Consider the following 23,655-nt stretch of genomic DNA (forward strand, 5'->3'; position numbering starts at 1 on the left):
TTTCATTGATCTTCTGAAAAATATTTCTATCTCATCCTCAGATATTCTAGTCAGTTTTGACATTGTTTCTTTATTCACCAACATTCCTATTGATGAAACCATTTCCATCTTGGACTCCAAACATCAAATCCCCCAAGACACATTATCTCTTATAAAACATTGCATGTCTAACACATACTTTTCATTCCAAAATCAATTCTACCGTCAAATCAAAGGTGCCCCAATGGGATCCCCTCTCTCTCCCGTAATAGCTGATATCTACATGGAGCATTTCGAAACAATAGCCCTGTCATCATCAAATCTCAAACCCACTTGCTGGTTACGGTACGTTGATGACACTTTTGTCATTTGGCCCCATGGTAAAGATACGTTAGATCTCTTCCTCTCCCACCTGAATGGAATACACCCCAGTATTCAATTCACGATGGAAGTTGAGTCTGAGGAGTCTTTACCATTCCTTGATGTACTTATTCAAAAACAGCCACCTCACAGTTTTTCCTATTCCGTGTACCGAAAACCCACCCATACAAATCGGTATCTCAATGCCCAGTCACATCATCACCCCGCCCAACTCAGTTCAGTTGTCAACACTCTTGTTTCTCGCTCTATAAGGCTTAGTGACGACAATCACAGACCATCTGAAATAAATTCAATAAGGCAAACACTCTTACAAAACGGCTACCATAAAACCCAAATCAATAGGAGCATTCAGAAACATCTAAATCCCATTCCATCTAATAAAGAAAACTTGCCGCCCGATCAACCCAAAATCTTTCTACCTTTTATCAAAGGTGTCACTGACAAGATTAGTAGAATTCTTACCCCTCTAAATATCAAAACCGTCTTCACTACTCACTCCAAGTTGTGCAATCTTGTCAGATCCGTAAAAGACCAAATCCCCAATGAAGACCATGGTGTCTACGAGATACCTTGTTCCAGTTGCCCACGGACATACATAGGACAGACAAACCGACGAATCCAAAACCGTATCTACGAACATTCCATATCTGTAAAACATTCCGACACTACTTCAGCCCTTGCCCAACATCATATTCAGACAGGTCACCAAATAGATTTCGAGAAAGCAAAAACCATCGCCCCTGTCCGCTCCTTAAAATCGAGAATCATCCGTGAAGCCATCGAAATTGAAAAACGCCCTCACAGCCTAAACACACGCGATGACGCCAAAAGACTGCCGGCAACATGGCGACCGCTGCTTCGGCGAATCCCCACGTCAGTCGATCCCACTCAGGCCTCTCCCGCGCATACAGTTCCCGCGCGCACTGAGAGTATAAAAGGAGCTACACAGGCGAAGACAGGTCGTCACTCGACACTGAGGAGTAGGCAGATTGAGACCTCAGTGCCGCTTGACCGTTCTCCTAGAGAACAAGACACTACTGGTACGTCACGAGTGAGGGGAGTAGGCAGATTGAGACCCCGAACTCGAACGGAACCATACCCCTCTTGATAATGGCTCCAAAAAGGGTGCCGAAACGTCGAGTTATAAATTCTCAACGCGGTTCTTCCCGAGAACTTAGTAATTTTCATTTACCTGACCGCGGAAATCTTTCCGAACATATATATATATATATATATATATATATATATATATATATATATATATATATATATATATATATATATGTTATAGCCAAAACCCGAATTTCAGGCACTCCTAGGTTTGACTAGGCACTCCTCAGGTCTGACTGACGGTCTTAGTCAAAGCCCGAAATTAAATTCAGTTTCGGCCTTTGACTAGTCAAACCTAGGAGAGACTAAGTTGGTCAGGCAAAGGTCGAAATTTAATTTTATGAAATTGGGGTTTGACTAGTCAAACCCCGATCAACTATTAAAATGTCATAATTTGTTAGATTTGGTTTAATAAAACGTCATTTTTTGATTTTAATGTTTATTATTTTTATATTGCTGTAATTAAAATAAACAACTTAGTGTTTATTCTCACATGTTGAAGCATTATGGCATTTAGAGTTGCACAATACGTTAGACCTTTTAGACATACGTAGTTTGAAAGAGCATTTCTTATTGCAGTAGAATTTTATAAATCTTTGTCCTCCAAATTTAGAATCTTTTGTACTAATTTCTCTTGGAGACAGAGACAGCTTAACGTCTGGAACATCTTCGAAATTAGGAAATTTCTCTTTGCATTCTCTTATTTGATTTCTTGAAAAAAGTCTGTTTATTGTTCCGTATTTCGTACTAACTCTATACAAACCGTCAATTGTTTTATCTTGTATGCTACTCAAAATATTTCGAGCATCCTCTTTGGCTCTGTCAAAGCTGGGGATAGGTATGTTGTTACAGTTTTTCCGATCGAAATTGGAGGACATTTTTTTCACTTAATTGTTTCATAATAGCATTAGCCTGGGCATGAAGACCTTCAATCGCATTTCCTTTATTTATTTTAATCTGTTCTGTCTGTGCACAACGCATGCTTGAACGCGTGCCAAGGAGATGCTCGAAATATTTTGGGTATCATACAAGATAAAATAATAATTGACGGTTTATATATAGTTGGTACGAAATACTGAACAATAAACACACTTTTTTTCAAGAAATCAAATAAGAGAAAGCAAAGAGAATTTTCCTAATTTCGAAGATGTTCCAGACGTTAAGCTGTGTTAAGGGAAATTAGTACAAAAGATTCTAAATTTGAAGGACAAGGATTTTTAAAATACCACTGCAATAGGAAGTGCTCTTCAAAACCATGTAAATGTAAAAGGTCTAACGTATTGTGCAACTCTAAATGCCATAATGCCTCAACATGCGAGAATAAACACTAATTTTTTTAAAAGACTAAGTTTTCACTCTAATGGCATATAGCATATCCCACCAGAATGAAAACAATGGGAACCTTCTCTGGTTGGGAACCCGTCTCTGATTGAAAATGGTTAATCATTTTTTACTAATTTTTTTATTTTAATTACGACAATATAAGGATAATAAACATTACAATCAAAATATGACGTTCTATTAAACCTAATCTAACAAATTACGACATTTTAATAGCTGCTCGGGGTTTGACTAGTCAAACCCCGATTTCATAAAATTAAATTTCGACCTTTGCCTGACCAACTTAGTCTCTCCTAGGTTTGACTAGTCAAAGGCCGAAACTGTAATTTATTTCGGGCTTTGACTAAGACCGTCAGTCAGACCTGAGGATTGCCTAGTCAAACCTAGGAGTGCCTGAAATTCGGGCTTTGACTATAACATATATACTGTTGGGTAACTTATTGAGTTTGTTCTTGCTTGTCATTGAGTTTATTTTTTACACATATTGTAACTGTCGTATTTACTTTCGTATTGTTCCATTTCTCTACATTTGTTGGAAAGCAATTATATGTTTTTGCGGATTTGCTGGTATTTCTCTGTATGTTTATTATTGAATTTGCGTCTTTCGTCCATCATCTATTATCTCATCAGACACCCATTCTTTCGTTTTCTGTCTGTCATGCTTTAATAAAGTCGCACATGCTGTTAAAGCAGCTCCCTCGATTTTTCCCATCTCTCTATTATGTAATTAACTATTCTAATTGGGAAATAAACCACAATTTAAAAACTTGAAAAAATGATTTTATTGACGATTTGACTTCCACCTCGGACGTCGTTATCAAAATACAAAATATTAATAAATTAAACAAAAATTTTGTTGCTTATTAAATAAATTTTTCTAATAATTCAATTTAATCTGACTCATTCATATTAACAATATCATTTTAAAGTCTCTTACTTTAAAATGTACAATATATGTCTGAATTGCCCATATTAATGAGGCAGATTAAATTTAATTATTAGAAGAATTTTTTACTAAGCAACAACATTTTTGTTTAATTTATTAATATTTTTTATCTTGATAACGACATCCGAGGTGGAAGTCGAAACGTCAATAAAATCATTTTTTCAAGTTAAATTGTGGCTTATTTCCCGATTAGAATAATTAGTGACATAAATGCCACAAAGAAATAGCTTCAGAACAATCTCTATTATGTCCGATGTGTTCTCGTTAATGCCCTTTATTTCCGTTTTTAGTTGTTCTCGTACTTTTCTTTCGGTTTCTGAGTTAGTACTTTTCTTTCAGTTTCTGGGTTAGTGTGTTTCTTTATATCTATTATGTTTAGATGAGATTTTTTTGAGCCGTTTTAATCTTGTCACCATTCTACCCTAATATAACTCCACCTAAACCCTAATATAACACCATTCTACCCTAATATAACTCGTTATTAGAAATAATTAGTCGCCAGTCAAGACATCTTTCTTATGCTCAGTTGCACCAACAAATAAACGATTGATTTTTTGATTTGAATTGCCTGTTTATTTTAAAATATAGTAATTGTCAAAAAACTGTCAATTAACAGAAATTTTAAGGATTCTCCCGAAAAATATTAAATTTTTTACCATCAAATATAATAACACAATATGTACTTTTCTTTTTCTTTCGAAAAAGGTTAAAGTTTCATATTTTTTGGGAGGATAGGTAAAATTTCTATTTTTAATTTGACAGTTTTTTGACAACTATATTTTAAAATAAAATAAAAGGGTAATCCAAACCAATCGATTATTTGTTGGTGCAACTGAACATTAATCTTCACTTTTGTATTGTATATTTGAGCAATAATTTTTTTAAGATTCAATGAAACAAGTACCTAAATGGTGAACGAGATAAAAGAAAGCTTTAAATTTTTGAAATGGTCTGAGTTCTTAGAACAATAATAAGATCTGGTTTCATAAAGAGGTAAAAGTTGTATTTTTTTTTGTGTTTGTACTTACTTATCATAAGGTTTGTCACCCCACATGTGTGCAGCAGAATTAACTAACCAGGTAGCGTTCAGGGTGAATACATATCTGAAGATATTGACACAGAAAGCATTGAAGAAAGTTTCGTTCCAGAAGTACATTGGTATGATGGTGGGAATCACGAAGCAGGTTATAGGCATGAGCATCAGATAGTGTCTGTCCTGGAAAGCCAAAATGGGGTCTTGTTCCAGATCGGACATGTCGATTCCTTTGCCTTTGCTCTTGACTTCGGGATGCTTGCGACAGAGTAGCCAACCAACGTGAGCGAAGAAGAATCCTCTCTTGGCGTTGTGCGGATCTGCGTCGGTTTCACTGAATTTGTGATGTACTCTGTGGTCTCTGGACCATTCTATTACTGAGTTCTGAAAATTATTAACACATATTAGTAAAATGACTTATTTTGATAATAAAGCATACTAAGATCACATTTTATTAATAAAAACTATGTTACGTTCATAAATTCAAACCACTTTTTAGTTTATACTTAAGTTTTATTTATTTATACTTCTACAACTATACCCTGTTTTTAAACTAGGAGGAATAATTTAAATTTACCGCGCCGTAGTGCTTGTTTGTAATTAGTCCAATATCAGGCAAATTTACTCCTCTGTTATGAAATTTTGACACTATTGACATTTATGAAATTTTAACCCTATTGGCATTTCATAGGTTAATTAAGTTATATCGGCGATTTTTTGTGTTTTCCTCGTTATTCCTTTAATGTTTAGATTTTTAGTCTGCTTTTAAATTAAAAATACAGTTGTTTTCAGAACTCTTTAGCGACGTATTAGTATAATATAATAATCATGGACAACCGTCGAAGACCCACATGACTAACCAAAAAAAGATGTGTTCGGTGATTTTTCTAGTGACATTATGGATGTGAATCTGTCTTTTGACTTTACTCCTCCTAGTTTAAAAACGGGATATGGTAAATATGATCTAGAAGAACACAACAACAGAAAGGACAGATAAATATAATTCTATCAGAAAAAAGTTTCGTTGTTTTAAACAAGCTACCAAAGAGACTATATTATACATGACAATATCTTGAACAGAAGAACCATAATATGTAATGGAAGTAATGGAAATCAGAAGCATCAATCAGGGTAGAATAGATAAAAAATAGTGTCCGTTGAAAATGACATATGAAAAGGATATTATATTTAAACCATTGCATACACATGAACAGACTTATATGTGGTACTTAATTTAGTAAAAAATATAACAAATGAAGAAGTTCTTAGAAAAACAAAAATTGAGAGGGAATTATTATTAACAATAAAAAGAATAAAAACAGCCCATCTTGGACATATACATCGCAACTCTAGGCACGGTGCAATAAAATTAATAATTAAGGTACCTAAAATAGAAGAGAAGCGAGCTACCATAAGGTACCCAATGGACAGCCGTAGCTCAGCGGCAAGATACTGGCCTGATAAGCCAGACCGAACTATACCTAGTTTTTAAAGGAGGAGGAGTAATTCAAATTTACTTGCTTGCTTGCATGCTTCTTTGTAATTGGTTTAACAGTAGGCAAGTTTACTACACTAAATTATGAAATTTTGAAACTATTGACATCTATGAATTTTTGACGCTACTGACATTTAAAATTCATATTTTAATTAAGATAGGTATATTGGCGATTTTTTGTGATTTCTGTTGAAAAAAAAATTGATTTTAGAAATAGTTAGCGACGCTAGGGAACTTGCATAAATTTTTAAATTCGAAAAAAATGTTATAAATCACAACAGAACATAATTTAAAACATGCATCAAAGGTAAACAATTTTTCTAGGTCTTTCGTTTGGCCCCCAAAGGCGATTAAAAATTCAAATTAAAACAGGTGGCCTAAAACGCGTCGTGACGTCATTCGTTTGTACATTTACATTTTTCCAACAAAGTAAACAGAATTTTAAATTGGACGTTATAAACGTCAGTAGAAAATACATTTATTTGACGTTACAAGTGTTTTGATCGTTTGAACTATTCATAGAAAACTGTACTTTTACAAAATGGTTTTATTTTCCGTAGTAAACCTTCTTTCCTTTCCTTCAATAACTATATCAAACTCCAATGTCAACAAACTGGTATATATTATTACAACGACATACCATAAATGTTAATAGAATATAAATATTTTTCCTTTATTTCGCGACGAGGTCTACCAAAATAGGTGGAGACCAATAAACTAAGAAGAAGAAGAAGAATATACCTAATTATAACCATAAACGGAACCATATAGTTAAACTGAGTGACGTCACGGGCCGTTTGACCTATTTTAAGATACCGAAGACTTTAAATTTGTACTTCCAAGTTATTATGAGTTTTTGAAGCGTGAAATTTTGGAAATCTCATTTTTATACAAAACTGAACATTACTATGTAATAAAAAAAAATGTGCAAGTTCCCTGCGACGCCGACGTATTAGTATAATATAATATTTATGGATTACCAAAATTACCAAATTTTTACCAAAACATTATAACCAAAAATGAAGATGAAACTGGGATTTTTCTAGTGACATTATTGGGTATGAATCTGTCTTTTGAGTTTACTCTTCCTAATTTAAAAACAGGGTGTAGATAATAGATTTTAAGTGGTGTATAGGTATACTAGGGCAGTCCGATAAGTACTTAGCCTCTCCGCCGGATAGCGCCACAATCGCAAATGAAGTGTACTGTCATTTAATGCGTTCTCGTAGAGGGTTAATGTCAAAATTTCAGCCAAACCGAAATTATAGTATTGTTGTGATTGCGTGTGAAAGTCAGTGTGTCCGCGTATTTTAATAAAATGGAAAAAGAGCATCGAATCGGTCGGTGATTCGATTCTTGTTTTTGGAAGGGAAATCACGCAGCGAAATCAAAGAGCGCTTGGATGCTGTGTGCAGCGACTCTTCTCCTTCGATGGCAACTGTCAAAAATTGGTTTAATGAGTTTCAACGTGGACGAACGCCGGTTTTTGATAAGCCACGCGTAGGTGCCCCGAAAATGACTACCGCGGAGAATAACGTGACATAAATCCACGATCTTGTATTGGCAGACCGCCGACTGAAGGTGCGCGAGATAGCTGACACAGTAGGCATCTCAAAAGACCGCATAGGTTATATCCTGCATGAAATTTTGAGCATGAGAAAGGTGTCGGCGCGATGGGTGCCGCGTTTGCTTACTTCAGACAATAAGCCACTTCAGAGCAGTGTTTGACGCTATTTAAGTGTGATTCAAAGGAGTTTTTACGTCGTTTCATAACCGTCGACGAAACATGGATTCACTGGTATACACCAGAAACCAAGTAACAGTCGAAAGAGTGGACAGCACCTGGCGAATGTGCTCCGAAGAAGGCGAAGACTGTCCAATCGGCCGGAAAGATTATGGCCAGCATTCTCTGGGATTCACAAGGTGTGATCTACATCGACTACTTGGAGAAGGGCAAAACGATCACAGGGCCCTATTATGCCGAATTATTGGGCCGATCCGACGCCGAATTGAAGAAAAAACGACCCCATTTGGCAAAGAAAAAAGTGCTCTTGCACCATGACAACGCACCGGCTCACACCTCCGCCGTCGCCATAGCCAGATTGGTCGAATTGGGCTACGAACTGTTGCCCCATCCACCGTATTCTCCAGATTTGGCCCCGTGCAACTACTGTTTGTTTCCAAACTTAAAAAAGACACTCGCTGGGCAGAAATTTAAGTCGAATGAGGTCATCGCCGCCACGGAAGCCTAATTTGCAAACCTCGAGAAAAGGTTTTTTTTCAGACGGGTTAAAGAAGTTGGAGCATCGCTGGGTCAAGTGTATCGAGCTAAAAGGGAGACTATGTAGAGAAATAAATTGCCACTTTTCCAAAATTTCTTTTTCTTTTGTAGGCTAAGTACTTATCGGACTGCCCACGTAGGTATTACAATATTCTTCGTTCCTTTTTCTTCAGTTAGGTTTTTTTTATAAATACATACATAGTTCTAGCTATTGTATATTTATCTATCTATCGATCATTGTATACGTGATAATTTACATTCTACATTTCTACTTAAATTACCGATCACCTTCATTGTCTTTGTCGTTTTAATTAAAAAAACTATGAAACAACATAATTCGTTCAAGTACTACTATTATGTATGCTAATGATAGTAAATATTATTAACAATGTATTTTTTAAATGAATAAGTTGTTTTTTTTTACATTCACTCTAGCAATAACATTCAATAGACAACAGTAAATGTAACATTAGAATCAAATTATGCAGAATTTACAAGTCATTACAATAAATATATTTTTGTGATGTCATTATTAATATAAAATAAACATTTTTATATAATTACAATATAAGAGTACATACAGTATGGAAGGCACTTATGGAATAAAATTATTTCTGTCCTCGTTTAAAAAAATTATAAAAAACGCTGAGACCCGACGATTTTTAAATAAAAATGTGCACTTTTTAAACATAAACCTAAATGTACAAAGTGATTCATGTGAGTCTAGCAGAGTCCATAAGATTTCGTTTTAATGGAACACCGTGTATATTTGTATATTTTTAAAAGATGCTTAATAACCTGATTTCAACGAACTATATCATGTTGCCTGTATTATGTAACCACTTATGGAATAAAATTGTTTATGTCCTTATTTTAGAAAATTATAAAAAATACCGGGACACGCCAACTTTTAAATTCAAATGGGCGCTTTATAAACATAAATATACAGGGTGATTCACATCAGTATAGTCCATAATCTCTAGTTTTAATGGATCACCCTGTATATTTTATGTTCTTCGAAGCTACTTCTCAACTTTATCTCAAAAAAATGTATTATGTAGGGTTCATTATGAATAATATAAGGTGAAATTTTGAAATTATTTATAAATTTCGTCAAGACATTAAATATAAAACCCAATAGATTTATCCTTAGTTTAGAAAATTTATGTCTTTATTGGGCTAATTTAAAAAAATACCCTTATTTAAAGTATGATAAATTATTAGTTTCAAAATTTTATGTAGGTATTTAATATTTAGACGAAAATTATACCTACATAATTTTAAAATTTCACCTTGCATTATTCATAATAGGCCCAACAGAATACACTTTTTTGATGTGAGGTTGTTTAGCAGATTCTAAAAACATACAAACATACAGGGTGTTTCATTAATATTAAAGATCATGGATTATACTAGACTTGTGGGAACCACCCTGTATATTTAAATTTATGTTTACGCAATGCATATTTGAATTTAAAAGTTGACATATCCCAACGTTTTTTATAATTTCCAGAAATAAGGACACAAACAATTTTATTCCATAAGTGGTTTCCACACATCGTAATTTTCAAATTTCACCCTGTATTATTCATAATACACTTTACGTAGTAGGGTTCGTTGAAATAAGGTTGTTAAGCAGCTTTAAAATATCTAAAAATATATAGGGTGTTCCATTACAAATAAAGCTCATGGACTATGCTAGGCTTGCGTGAATCACCCTGTACTCTGTACATTCAAATTTAGGTTTAAAGAGCGTATATTTATATTTAAAAACGGACGGGTCGTAGCATTTTTAAAAATTTTTAAAACAAGGATAACAATAATTTTATTCCATAAGTGCCTTCCAGCCTATTCGTCTAATACAGTGTGTAGTAAAAAAAAGAGGTTACTGACAACATATTTGCATTCAGCAATGCTTTGGCTTACGGAAGATTTCATGCTGAATACAATTTTTGGATCACTGTTTTAATAATGTAATCGATTTTGACACAATACTGGTTGACATATTTAAGAAAATTCTCAACAATATTGACTGGGCGAAAGAGAAGTGCTAATTTATATTTAAAAAAATAGGATTTTAATAGAAGCAGAACAGGGTTGTGTACTTTCACCATTATGTTTCAAGGTATGCTCCAAATTTATTTTTAGTAAAATGAGGCGTTATTGATGGGTTTCTCAATGGTCTATTTATGGAGTTAAGATATACGAGCAACAAAATCATTGTGAAGTTTGACTTGCTACAAACCTCTGCAATATATATTGTGTAATGTGGTTAAATAAATTCATTCATTCAACTATTCTAGTGACCACTAAGATCTGCAAAAATCATTAGGTAAGATAGTAAAGAAAGGCGCAGAATTGGATCAAAAATTAAAATTTAAAGACAAAATAGACGGTAGTTAGAATGAATCATAACTCGAATAATTCATTTTCTAGAATCACAGTGATTAATGGTATTAAATTTAAAAATCTGAATGGATTATAATAGTTGTTCAGAATAAATGTTTTCTGACTTATCAGTCCATCTTCAGTGAACTTTGAAGTAATCGCAAAACCAAACAGCGGTTGGGTTTAAATAGTCGAGTGCATACTTAAAAGTATTAAATGAAACAACATGAAGTCGATAAAAATGGATAAACTATCCGGAAACTGCATGTGCGCCTACTTAAAATAGCAGCCAATTACATCTGTATTAGATCGTAATAACATTCTATCTCTTAGTACAGGGGTCACCGCGAGGATCCGTTTCGAAGACCTATGACACTTCCGGGGTCCGGACTTAATGCTACTTGTATCCGGTTATTATGATTCGGTTTCTTTGAGGATTCTTGTTAAAACATATCATCACCATCATAATAACAAATCAGAAGGGTGCCGGGCGAAATTTTTAGACACAAATTGTTTAACACTTTTTTTTAACAAATTCAAAACATCACGGTTTTGGCCCTTAAAAATATGTTTTTAGCATTTTTGGGCCATCTCTGTTGGTTAAAAAACATCTTTTTTTTTAAGTTGATAGATTTCGAGATTTAAAATCTGAAAAATGCGAAAATAAGCATTTTTAATTTCAAGATTCTGACGAGTAATTGGGCATATTTCAATTTAGATCTTTGTTTTAATTGTTAATTATGCGCGTCTTCTCGGCCCTTAATCAGCCGCGGCGGCGCGTCGCACTATATGATTGGCGTATTTAATTAGCACATTGGCAATAATTAATTGAATAAATAAATAAATTATTTAAAAAACTATGTTAATAATATATTAAAAAATTTTAATAAATGTCAGGTATTTTTTGGGAATTTTTCGAATAAGTACGTATAATATGTATACATGCGACAGAGACGCATCATAAAGTGCGACACCCGACAATTAACAATTAACAACAACGGTTTATATGGAAATAAGCCACGATTACTCAATAGAATCTTGAAATTGAATGTATAAGCTTCAATTTAGGCACTTGTCAACCGGAACACTAATAATTTACACATGAGTTTGCAAGCCTCAAAAATGCGTTTTTTCGCATTTTTCACATTTTAAATCGCTTAAGGGGGGGGGGGGTATGGTTTGAAATATTTAATTTTTTTTATTATTTCAAATAAAAGTGCATACTTCCAAGAATACTCTCTGAAAATTTCAAAATAATCGGAGTAAAATTACCAGAGATACAGGGTGTTGAATATCCCTACCCTCGACTCGCGTTGCCGCGACTTCGCGCCAGCACGCTTGAGCATAGTGAGAAACGTTAAACAACTGTTCGCCTTATCTTTTGTAGATTACTCCTCGATTTAAAAACATATTCCAATGTGCATCACTTTACGATTTGGCAGACAAATAAGAAGATGAAGATGCAGTTGTCAAAACTTTAAACGCATTTTTCTCAAAACTGCTTTTTCAAATGCGGTGGACATTGTAACTGAAAAACTACTGGGCCGATCTACCTGATATTTTGCACATATTTTCTTTAGACATTTCATGAGGTAACAACGTCGAGATATTTTACTTTTTTTGCTTATTTGTTGTTCAACAATAATAAGTCTGTTGATTTTCGCAAAATTTTTACCAAAAATTTCATTTTTTTTGGTTTCTGAGTGATACCAAAAATTCAAAAATCATTAAAAATAAAAAAACTCGACGTTGTGACCTCGTGAAACTCATAAGCTTATTAAATCTTTTTGAATTTTTTGTTTGGTATGATCGAGTGACGAGTTCTGATGTCCACCGCAAAATCCATTCTTTTGTGAGCTGCCTGTCAAAATTTGTCACCAATGGCTTATTTTCCAATATTTTGGATTTGATTTTTTTCTAAGCATTCTTTGAATTGTACTTAATGTGCTTATTTAATTTAAAAATAAAATATTTGTACCATAGCTTCGAAAAAAATTCACAAAAATTTACTTGATACGTTGATTTCAAACCATACCCCCTCCTTAAGACTATCAACTTTTGAGAAAAATGACAAGAGACCTTTTCTGTTTAAAATCACCCAAAACACATAAATACAGGGTATTAGTAAATAAGTATGAAAAATTTTAAGGGCTAATTCTACATGAAAAATTAATACCAGTTTGCTCTATAAACATATGTCCGCAAATGCTTAGTTTCGGAGATACGCGGTGTTGAAATTTTTATTTCAAACTGCCAATTTATTTATTGCTCGAAGACCAGTAGAGCTATGAAAATGAAATTTGGTGAGTTTTAGGAGGTAGTTATTACGAATTTTTTGACATACAATTTAGAATTTTGTATTCATCATTGGCGGGCCTACGGGCAATGGACTGAATTTTTTTAAAGAAAAAAATAGTACGTTACTGAGATATTTCGAATTAAAAATTATTTTTAAATTTCACGTCTAATTTATGATAAAAAACCTTTCTTGCCTTTTTTTCATATGATGCACCGTTTTTATTCAGAAAAATAAAACATCTTGGCGCGTATTTTTCATTTCTTAATACATCATCAAGAACTATCCAATATAATAATAATAATACTAAACTAGAACAATAACAGAAAATATTACTAATAAGATTTCAACTAGGTGCAAAGCTGCAAGAAATGTTTAAAGTGATCTCCTTTGCAGATAACAGAAGAATTTTATATTCATCATTGGCGCGCGTACGGGTAATGGTCTGAATTTTTTGAAGAAAAAAATAGTACGCCACTGAGATATGTTAAACTAAAAATCATTTTTGAATTTCTCGTTCAATTTACGACAAAAAATCCTTCTTTCCTTTTTTTCATACGAGGCGCCGTTTTTATACAAAAAAATAAAACATCTTAACGCTTACCAAGTATTTGAGGTAGTTTCCATATGCATAGAAACTTAGTTCAAATATTTTGTAAACGTTAAGATGTTTAATTTTTTTGCATAAAAACGGCGCCGCATGTGAAAAAAAGGCAAGAAAGATTTTTTGTCGTCAATTAAACGAGGAATTCAAAAATGATTTTTAGTTTGACATATCTCAGTGGCGTACTATTTTTTTCTTCAAAAAATTCAGACCATTACCCGTACGCGCGCCAATGATGAATATAATATTCTTCTGTTACCTGTAAAGGAGATCATTTTAAACATTTCTTGCAGCTTTGCACCTAGTTAAAATGGTATTAGTAATATTTTCTGTTATTGTTCTAGTTTAGTATTATTATATTGGATAGTTCTTGATGATGTATTAAGAAATGAAAAATATGCGCCAAGATGTTTTATTTTTCTGCATAAAAACGGTGCATCATATGAAAAAAAGGCAAGAAATGTTTTTTATCATAAATTAGACGTGGAATTTAAAAATAATTTCTAATTCGAAATATCTCAGTGGCGTACTATTTTTTTCTTTAAAATAATTCAAACTATTGCCCGTAGGCGCGCCAATGATGAATACAAAATTCTTAATTGTATGTCATAAAATTCGTAATAACTACCTCCTAAAACTCACCAAATTTCATTTTCATAGCTCAACTGGTCTTAGAGCAATAAATAAATTGGCAGTTTGAAATAAAAATTTCAACACCCCGTATCTCCGAAACTAAGCATTTGCGGACATATGTTTATAGAGCAAACTGGCATTAATTTTTCATGTAGAATTAGCCCCTAAAATTTTTCATACTTATTTACCAACACCCTGTATATATTTTTAAAGGCAAAAAGATAATTTTGAATCCATTTAAAAAATTGTTTCCTATGTTTAAAAAATATACAACCTGTTTGAAGTTTGGAATACTCTGGAATGAGTTTAGTGCAACTGATTTTCATTAGGGTGTTGACATTCATCTGTTAGCTGAGATCTGTACCGATTTTTAATAAAGTTCATTCTTGAAAAAGCGGCTTCGCACATATAAGTTGAGCCAAACATAGTAAACAATTTCATGGCCAAACATTTTCAAAATAATTGCAAAACACTATATTCTGAATTTAATCGCGGTCCGCACAAAACTAGCCTACGATCCGGATGCGGACCGCGGTCCGCTAATTGGTGACCCCTGTCTTAGTATACGGATATAAACAACGCATTTTTACAGAAAAATATCGAACAAACTTTATCCTAATTATTTTTAAACTCCTTCAAGGCTACTTACCTCAAATGCTAAGGTATTAAAGATGGTAAGGATAATTTTCAGTGGCCATTTTGCTTGATAGGAGCGATGAGCCCACAGTCTGTGAGCACCAGCTGTTATTCCCAGACCACCGCAAATATATAACACTACAGCTGAAACAGAAAAAATACACTGTAAGTCAAAGGCTACATTTAGAAATTACAAAAATAAATGTTGAGCTGCTTGAGCCGTTATTTAGTCCAGAAAGCCACTGCGCATCCGCTAGGAAAAATATTCCGATTTGGATTTTTTGCACAATCTTACTCAAAAAGGACCCCTTTTAACAAATTTGCATGTTGCCAGGTCCAAAAATGGGTCAAAATTTTTTTAAACGTTTTTTTTGTTTTTTTTTAAGTTATTTTTTTGCATCGAACAAGTTTTTTTTAGGTTTTTTGGATCATTTCAAACAGAAAAGGTCTTTAGTGACTTTCCTCTAAAGTTGATAGTATTTGACATATTAAGTGATTAAAAATTGTGAAAGGGCCATTTTTAACCCTCAAAACTATGTGAAACACCAAAAATTTCAATGATACCAAGGTACGTAAATATTCTATGAATATCGGTTGATGAAATCCCGAAGAGCTTTTTGCAATACAATATCGAAACTCCTTTGTTTGTTAATTGCTAATTTTTGCTTTTTTAATTAATTGCTATTTTTTTCACCTCAAAGACAATATACGAGACTTACTAAGTAATGCGGATCAAATCAACTGCGCCATAAAATTTCTAAAAGACATTCAGTTGTATTATAAAATATAATTTTCATTGTACCATATTTTTTTGCATTGTGTAACATATTATTTATTGTAATATTGTTGTAACCGTTCTTGTGCAAGTGGCCTTAGTAGCCGAGCACATTAATTTTAAATAAAAAAAACTGCTAATCAAGCGGGAGTGACACTATTTTCAACCGTTGCTTGTGGATATTAATTTATGTAATTGGAGAACATTTTAAGTTTAAAAAATTGTTTAAAATTTTTTGTGACACATTTTTGAGCCTAGCAACATGCAAATTTGTTAATAGGGAACATTTTTTCTAAGCAAGATGGTGAAAAAAAAATTGAATCAGAATATTTTTTCGCACATATATTTACGCATATTACATACAATGTTGTATACATGCAACGGTTAAAAATAGTATAGTGACCGCTTGACTAGCAATTAAAAAACAAAGGGGTTTTCGATATTGTATTACAAAAAGCTCTTCGGGATTTCATCAACCGATATTCTTAGAATATCATATCTACGTACGTTGGTATCATTGAAATTTTTGGTGTTTCACGTAGTTTTTGAGGGTTAAAAATGGCCGATTTTGCAATAGTTAAAATTTCAATCGCTTATATCTCGAAAACTCTCACATTTACAGAAAAGTCATTTAAGGTCTTTTCTATTTGGAATGATCCAAAAAACTTGAAAAATTTATCCTATGCAAAAAATTAGTTTTAGGGAAAAACAAAAAACAAACGTTTAAAAAATTTTTTGACTTTTTGATCCTGGCAACATACAAATTTGTTAAGAGGGGATATTTCAAGCAAGATGGTGAAAAAAAAAATTGAATCGAAATATTTTTCCGCACATATATTACGCATGTTACATATATATGTAATGGTTGCCAATCAAGCGCCCGCTTGATTGGCAATTAAAAACAAAGGGGTATTCGATATTGTATTGCAAAAAACTCTTTGGGATTTCATCAATCGATGTTCAAAGTATATCTTCTTACCTTGGCAACATCGAAATTTTCAGTTTTTCACATAGTTTCTGAAAGTTAAAAATGGCCGATTTCGCAATTTTTAAATTTTTAATCGCTTATATGTCAAAAACTATCAACTTTAGAGAAAAGTCACTAAGACCTTTTCTGTTTGAAATGATCCAAAAAACCTAAAAAAACTTTGTGCTATAAAAAAAACAATTTCAGGAAAAAAAACAAAAAAAGAACGTTTAAAAAAATGTTGACCCACTTTTGGACCTGGCAACATGCAAATTTGTTAAAAGGGGTCCTTTTTGAGTAAGATTGTGCAAAAAATCCGAATCGGAATATTTTTCCTAGCGGATGCGCAGTGGCTTTCTGGACTAATTTAAATATGATGGATCTGACACAGCGGGTTGAGTCACACAAATATCACGATGTCAACTCAATGAAAACTGGGAGCTAATATGCAAGGATTGGAACAGGCTAGGCTAGAGCATTCTTCAACAGAACGAAACCAGTTTTGAGAAGTCGCAAACTTAAATGACTCTTCGAACTTCGAAGTCTAGTGCTTCGCTGTTTTATCATTTCTTCTAAGTTTAAGTTCTATTTTAAAAAGAGTACAAGCTTGAACATTTAACAACATCACCTGAGATGATAAGTACGAACTCAAAAAGGAAAGATATATATTAGAGATGAGCACGCTAATAACCGGCAAAATAACGCAAAAGATGGAAAACACATAAGTTGTGAGATGAAAAGGAATTAAACTAGTGAAGGTGGGAGATTTAGCGATAAAAACCTATAAATTTACATTCTACTTATTGTTTTCCACCTTTAGGGCCGGTTTTTCAGTGCTGGGTTAACCCAGATTTTTCGGTCACCGAAATTTTTATGGTTAATCAGTTTTTCAGTACTAGGTTATCGCTTAAACCCGTTTAAGTTGACCAAGATTTTAACCGATACTCGCTATCATAGGTGGTCCGAATTTTCCGACAGACGTTTATCTATATTTGCTGACATAAGAGGTTAGTTAAATTATGACATTTTGTGTTAACGCGGGAAATATGGTATTATGTATTATTATATTCTTGATTATATCTTCATCATCAGATGAAGAATCGGAACTTGAATGCATTAATCATTTTTGTAATGTTATGTTATTTGTTATTTATAAAATAGGTTATGAAATTCTATTTTGTTTATTTTTCTGTCAAAAATCTATAGAATTGCACATTTTGGTTTAAAGCACTGAAAAACGATATAAGGGTTAAAATATTGGTTAAAATTTAAACTAGGTTAGCTAACCAAAATTTTAACCGCTCACTGAAAAACCGGGCCTTAGACGTATCAGAGAGCTTGGCAACTGCCACTGTGACAGTATTACATACTCCTCTCATACGTCTAAAGGTGGGAAACAATAAATAGAAGGTAAGTTTATAGGTTTTCTTCGCTAAATCGCCTATCTCCACTAGTTTAATTTCTTTTTATTTGACAACTTAATATGTTTTCCATCTTTTGCGTTATTTTGCCGGTTATTAGCGCGCTTATCACTGTATTTAAGGAAACAGAGCTCTGGTCGGAGGTTTATCTGATTAAAGAATCTATAATTTTTATATAGAGTCATCAGTCATAAATTCTATATAGTCAAGTTCGTTTGTATACCTAAATAGAAAAAGAATAAAACTTAATCGTAAAACTTTACTTTATTGTTTTATTGTTATCATATCTGCTGTTATCATATCATAATTGCTGATAGTGAAATGAAAGGTAACGTAGTAGAAGTTGTAAGAACGAGTGATAGAATGATGTCAGTGAAATTTGTAATTGATAAAGAGGTATTGAATGTTGTTTGTGTGTATGCTCCCCAAACAGGTCTGGGTGAGAATGAAAGAAGAGCTTTCTATGATCAATTAGGAGACGTACTGAGTGATATTCCAGCAGAGGAGAAAGTTATAATAGGAGGTGATTTCAATGCACATGTGGGCCAAACCAAGACAGGATATGAAACAATACATGGGGGATTAGGCTTTGGAACTAGAAATGAAGCTGGAGATGACATGCTTGAATTAGCAACAGCATTGGATATGGCGATTGTTAACACATTCTTTAAAAAGAGAGAAACTCAACTTATTACCTACAAAAGTGGACAACATCAATCCCAAATAGACTACTTCATGATAAGGAAAGAAGACATACGTGAATGCAAGGACTGCAAGGTAATAGTGAGTGAGACAGTAAGCCAACAACATAAGCTGCTTGTTCTGGACATCGAAGTAAAAAGCGAAACTAAACAAAAATATCGGAGAGGACCACAAAAAATCAAATGGTGGCTGCTGAAAGATGAGAAAGAAGGTCTATTCAGGAGAAGAATAGTAGAAAAAATATGTTGGAACATGAAAGGAAGCCCTAATACAATTTGGAGAAAAATGGCCAGTAGTATTAGAGAGACTGCTATTGAAATACTTGGGAAAACGTCAGGAAAAAAGTTTGAGGATAAAGAGACTTGGTGGTGGTCAAACGAAGTACAAGGAAAAATAAAAGAGAAGAGAAAATTATATAAAAAGTGGCAAGAAACCAGATCCGACACAGATCTTCAAAACTATATGGTGGCGAAAAAGGAAGCGAAAGTAGCAGTAGCAAAAGCCAAAGCAGAAGCGTATTCAAACCTATATGATCAACTTGATACCAGGGAAGGCGAAACGAAGATATATAAAATAGCCAAACAGAGAGCAAGGAAAGCAAAAGATTTTAATCAGATTAGATGTATCCGAGATGAAAATAATAAAATACTAGTTCGCGAAAGGGAAGTCAAAAAGAGATGGAGAAAGTACTTTGACAGCTTATTAAATGAAGAATTTGACAGACAGCCTGTAGAGTCAACGGAGACAGTAGCAGCAATGGTCACCAAAATAACCAACGAGGAAGTGGCTCAAGCGCTTCAAAAAATAAAGAAAGGAAAAGCGGTAGGACCAGATGATATTCCTGGGGAAGTATGGAGAGCATTGGGAGAGACAGGAACAAGGTGGCTAGCAGGTCTATTTAATAGAATTATGGAAGTCGGACAAATGCCAGACGAATGGAGAAGCAGTATACTGGTACCTGTTTACAAAAACAAGGGAGATATACAACAATGTACAAACTACAGGGCTATAAAACTGCTTAGCCACACCATGAAAATATGGGAAAGAGTAATTGACAGACGGATACGTGAAGAGACCGAAATATCCGAGAATCAATTTGGCTTTATGCAGGGTAGATCAACAACAGATGCAATTTTCATTATAAGGCAGTTGATGGAAAAATACAGGAGTAAAGAAACAAACGCTCATATGGTATTCATTGATCTTGAGAAAGCATATGATAGAGTTCCTCGAGAGATTCTGTGGTGGGCACTCAATAAGAAAGGAGTCCCTGGTGAATATGTAAAGATTGTGAGGGATATGTATGAGGGAGTAACGACTAGTGTTAGGACAGGTGTGGGAGAGACTGATAAATTTCATGTGAAAGTAGGATTGCACCAAGGCTCTGTGCTTAGTCCGTATTTATTCTCATTAGTTTTGGACCAGATAACAGCGAAACTACAGGGTAACATTCCATGGTGCTTAATGTATGCTGATGATGTCGTGTTAGTAGGAAATAGTGAAAGAGACTTAGAACAAAAACTGGAACAGTGGAGACAAGCTCTGGAGGAAAAAGGTTTAAAACTTAGTAGGACAAAAACAGAGTATTTGGAATGTTCATTTAAAGATGGAGCTACTACAAATAAAATGGTATCTTTGGATGGTGAAATGATTGTGAAAAGCAATAGTTTTAAGTACCTAGGATCGGTATTACAGAGTAATGGAGAAATAGATGGAGATGCATGCAGTAGAATTAGGGCTGGATGGATGAAGTGGAAAGAAGCGAGTGGTGTGTTGTGTGACAGAAAAATTCCAATGAAGCTGAAGGGAAAGTTCTATAAAACAGCCATAAGACCGGCTATGATGTACGGAACTGAATGTTGGGCAGTGAAAAAGAAAGAGGAACAACGAATGCATGTGGCGGAAATGAGAATGCTTAGATGGATGAGTGGAGTGACAAAGAAGGATAAAATTAGAAATGAGTATATTAGGGGAAGTCTAGGTGTGGCACCAATTGATGCCAAAATGAGAGAGCATAGGTTAAGATGGTTCGGTCATGTTCAACGTCGAGACGTTAATCACCCAATACGAAGAATAGCTGAAGTGCAGATTCCTGGAAGGAGTAGGAGAGGAAGACCAAAGAAGACCTGGGGGGAGGCGATAAGGCAGGACATGTTGGTAAAGGGGATTAACAATGATATGACCCAAGACAGAATTGTGTGGAGAAATGCAATTAGGGAAGCCGACCCCGCATAGGGATAAGGCAAAGAGAATGATGATATCTGTTTTCTGTTCACACATCTATAAATCCTATTTATTTAATCAAACAGTATAGTTTTTTTGGAACGAGAGTATAATATTATCACCTATAGCACGTGATTTATGTGTGAGAAAATTCAAATACCTACCAAAACGTTTTTTTAATATTCAACGTTTTTAATATTCAATACTTAAGATTTTCGAGTATAAATATTTTGATATAAGAGGCTAGGTTTATACAAAATGTATTAAGTATTTTTCAATGTTATCTAGAAATATTTTTTAAATAAAAAATAAATATTGCATAACATATATTTTTTATATAAAATATAATTTATTCAATGTCTTCTTCGTGTTTCATGATGATGAAACAAGTGGATGAACCATTTTAAGCAATAACTTAATAAATTGATCGACAAATTACCGTCAAATAAAAAAGTGAATAACTAAGTCACCGGCAAACTTATAGATACAAATTAATCTAAAATTATTACAAAGTACCCAAAATGAAGAATTCGATAATATAACCCGCATGTAACAATACCCTTAATATACAGGGTGTCCCGAAAAGATTAGTCATAAATTATACCAGACATTCTGGAGTCAAAAATAGTTCGATTGAACCTAACTTACCTTAATACAAATGTACTCATAAAAAAAGTTACAGCCCTCTGAAGTTACAAAATGAAAATCGATTTTTTTCATTATATCGAAAACTATCAGAGATTTTTATTGAAAATGGACATGTATCATTCTCATGGGAGGAGTATCTTAAAACAAAATTATAGTGAGATTTGTCCACCCCATAAAAGTTTTATGGGGGTTTTGTTCCCTTAAACCCCCAAACTTTTGTGTACGTTCCAATTAATTTATTATTGTGGTACCATTAGTTAACCACAACGTGTTTAAAACTTTTTGCCTCTTAGTATTTTTTCTATAAGCGAGTTTTTATCGAGATGCGGCTTCTTTTTTAATATATTTACGTACAAATTTTACGGGGGTTTTGTTCCTTTAAACCCCCCCAAATGTTTGTGTTCGTTCCAATTAAACTATTATTGTGATACCATTAGTTAAACACAGTGTCTTTAAAACTTTTTTGCCTCTTAGTCTTTTTTTGATAAGTCACCTTTTATCGAGATGTGGCTTCTTTTTCAAAATATACCCAAAAATGTACATTATAAATAAATTTTCAGATTATAACAGGTCTCTATAATCGTACTTAACCATGTACAAATATGTGGTGGATTCGACAAATATTCAAAATATCTCGATAAACACTGGCTTATCGAAAATAGTACTAAGAGGCAAAAAAGTTTTAAAAACACTGTGTTTAACCGTGTTTAACTAATGGTGCCACAATAATAATTTAATTGGAACGTACACAACAGTTTGGGGGGGTTTAAAGGAACAAAACCCCCATAAAATTTTTATGGGGTGCACAAATTTCACTTTAATTTTTTTTTAAGATGTTGCTGCCATAAGAATGCCACATGTCCATTTTCAATAAAAAATCTCTGAGTTTTCGATATATGAAAAAAAATCGATTTTCATTTTGTAACTTCAAAGGGCTGTAACTTTTTTTGTGTGCACTATTGTATATAGGTAAGTGAGGTTCAGTCAACCTATTTTTGACCCCAGAATCTGTGGTATAATTTATGAACAATCTTTTCGGAACACCATGTATAACCCGTATGTAACAATAGTTTTTTCTGTACAGGTGTTTGACACGAAAAGGATGCACCAAAGTAAATGGGCACAAGCAGTGGTTCAGAAGCAAGAATCTTAAATAGTGAGATCTTTAATCTTTTGAGGACAGAAAAAAAAACAAGTGATCTAAATAATAATGTAGGGCACTAAGGAACTAAAACCTTAGAGATCAACTTTAGAAACACCTTATAGAATTCGTTCATGGAATGACTGTCATCAAATCAGAATTTTTGCCATTCTATCCGTTTTCCATTCTTCTTATCTCTTTATTTGGTATCTTCCTACTTCCTACACTATTGCCGTGTTTACATATAAACATATAACACTTATCATGTTCTTTTCTCGTGGCTACAAATTGTTCGTTCCTTGTTCCTTCTTCGATTTGCGAACGCGTTCCAAAATTGAAGCTTTAATTTTTAAGAAATCGAACTTGACTGACTTGGCTCCTATGCTATTTAGTATTTAGCCTTCCTATGAGTATACTATTATCACAATATTGTGCCTTCGTTTTTGACAGTAGGTAGATATAGTAGTTGTTTCATAGATTATAACAAGGCCTTTGATAAAGTGCGGCACGATCATCTAATAATCTAATCAGACTCGTGGCAGAACAGAATTTAGATAAACGAGACATCCGACTAATAGCAAATATGTACTACAATCAGAAAGCAGTAGTGAGAGTAGAGAATAATACCACTGAAGAAATTGAAATAAAGCGAGGT

At 33.6% G+C, this 23,655-nt stretch overlaps 1 protein-coding gene across 2 annotated transcripts in view; it reads right to left on the minus strand.

The window, feature by feature from the left end:
* The window catches only part of LOC114336446 (acyl-CoA Delta-9 desaturase), a 154,422-nt gene that overhangs the window by 8,719 nt on the left and 122,048 nt on the right, over positions 1-23,655 (minus strand). For both annotated transcript variants that reach the window (XM_028286807.2, XM_028286810.2), the window contains 2 exons: positions 15,137-15,267; positions 4,786-5,174 (listed from right to left, as the gene is read on the minus strand). In XM_028286807.2, the coding sequence (XP_028142608.1) occupies positions 4,786-5,174; positions 15,137-15,267 (520 nt within the window). The remainder of the gene's footprint in view (positions 1-4,785; positions 5,175-15,136; positions 15,268-23,655) is intronic.

This window comes from Diabrotica virgifera, chromosome 1 (assembly GCF_917563875.1).
Source record: "Diabrotica virgifera virgifera chromosome 1, PGI_DIABVI_V3a".
Lineage (NCBI taxonomy): Eukaryota > Metazoa > Arthropoda > Insecta > Coleoptera > Chrysomelidae > Diabrotica > Diabrotica virgifera.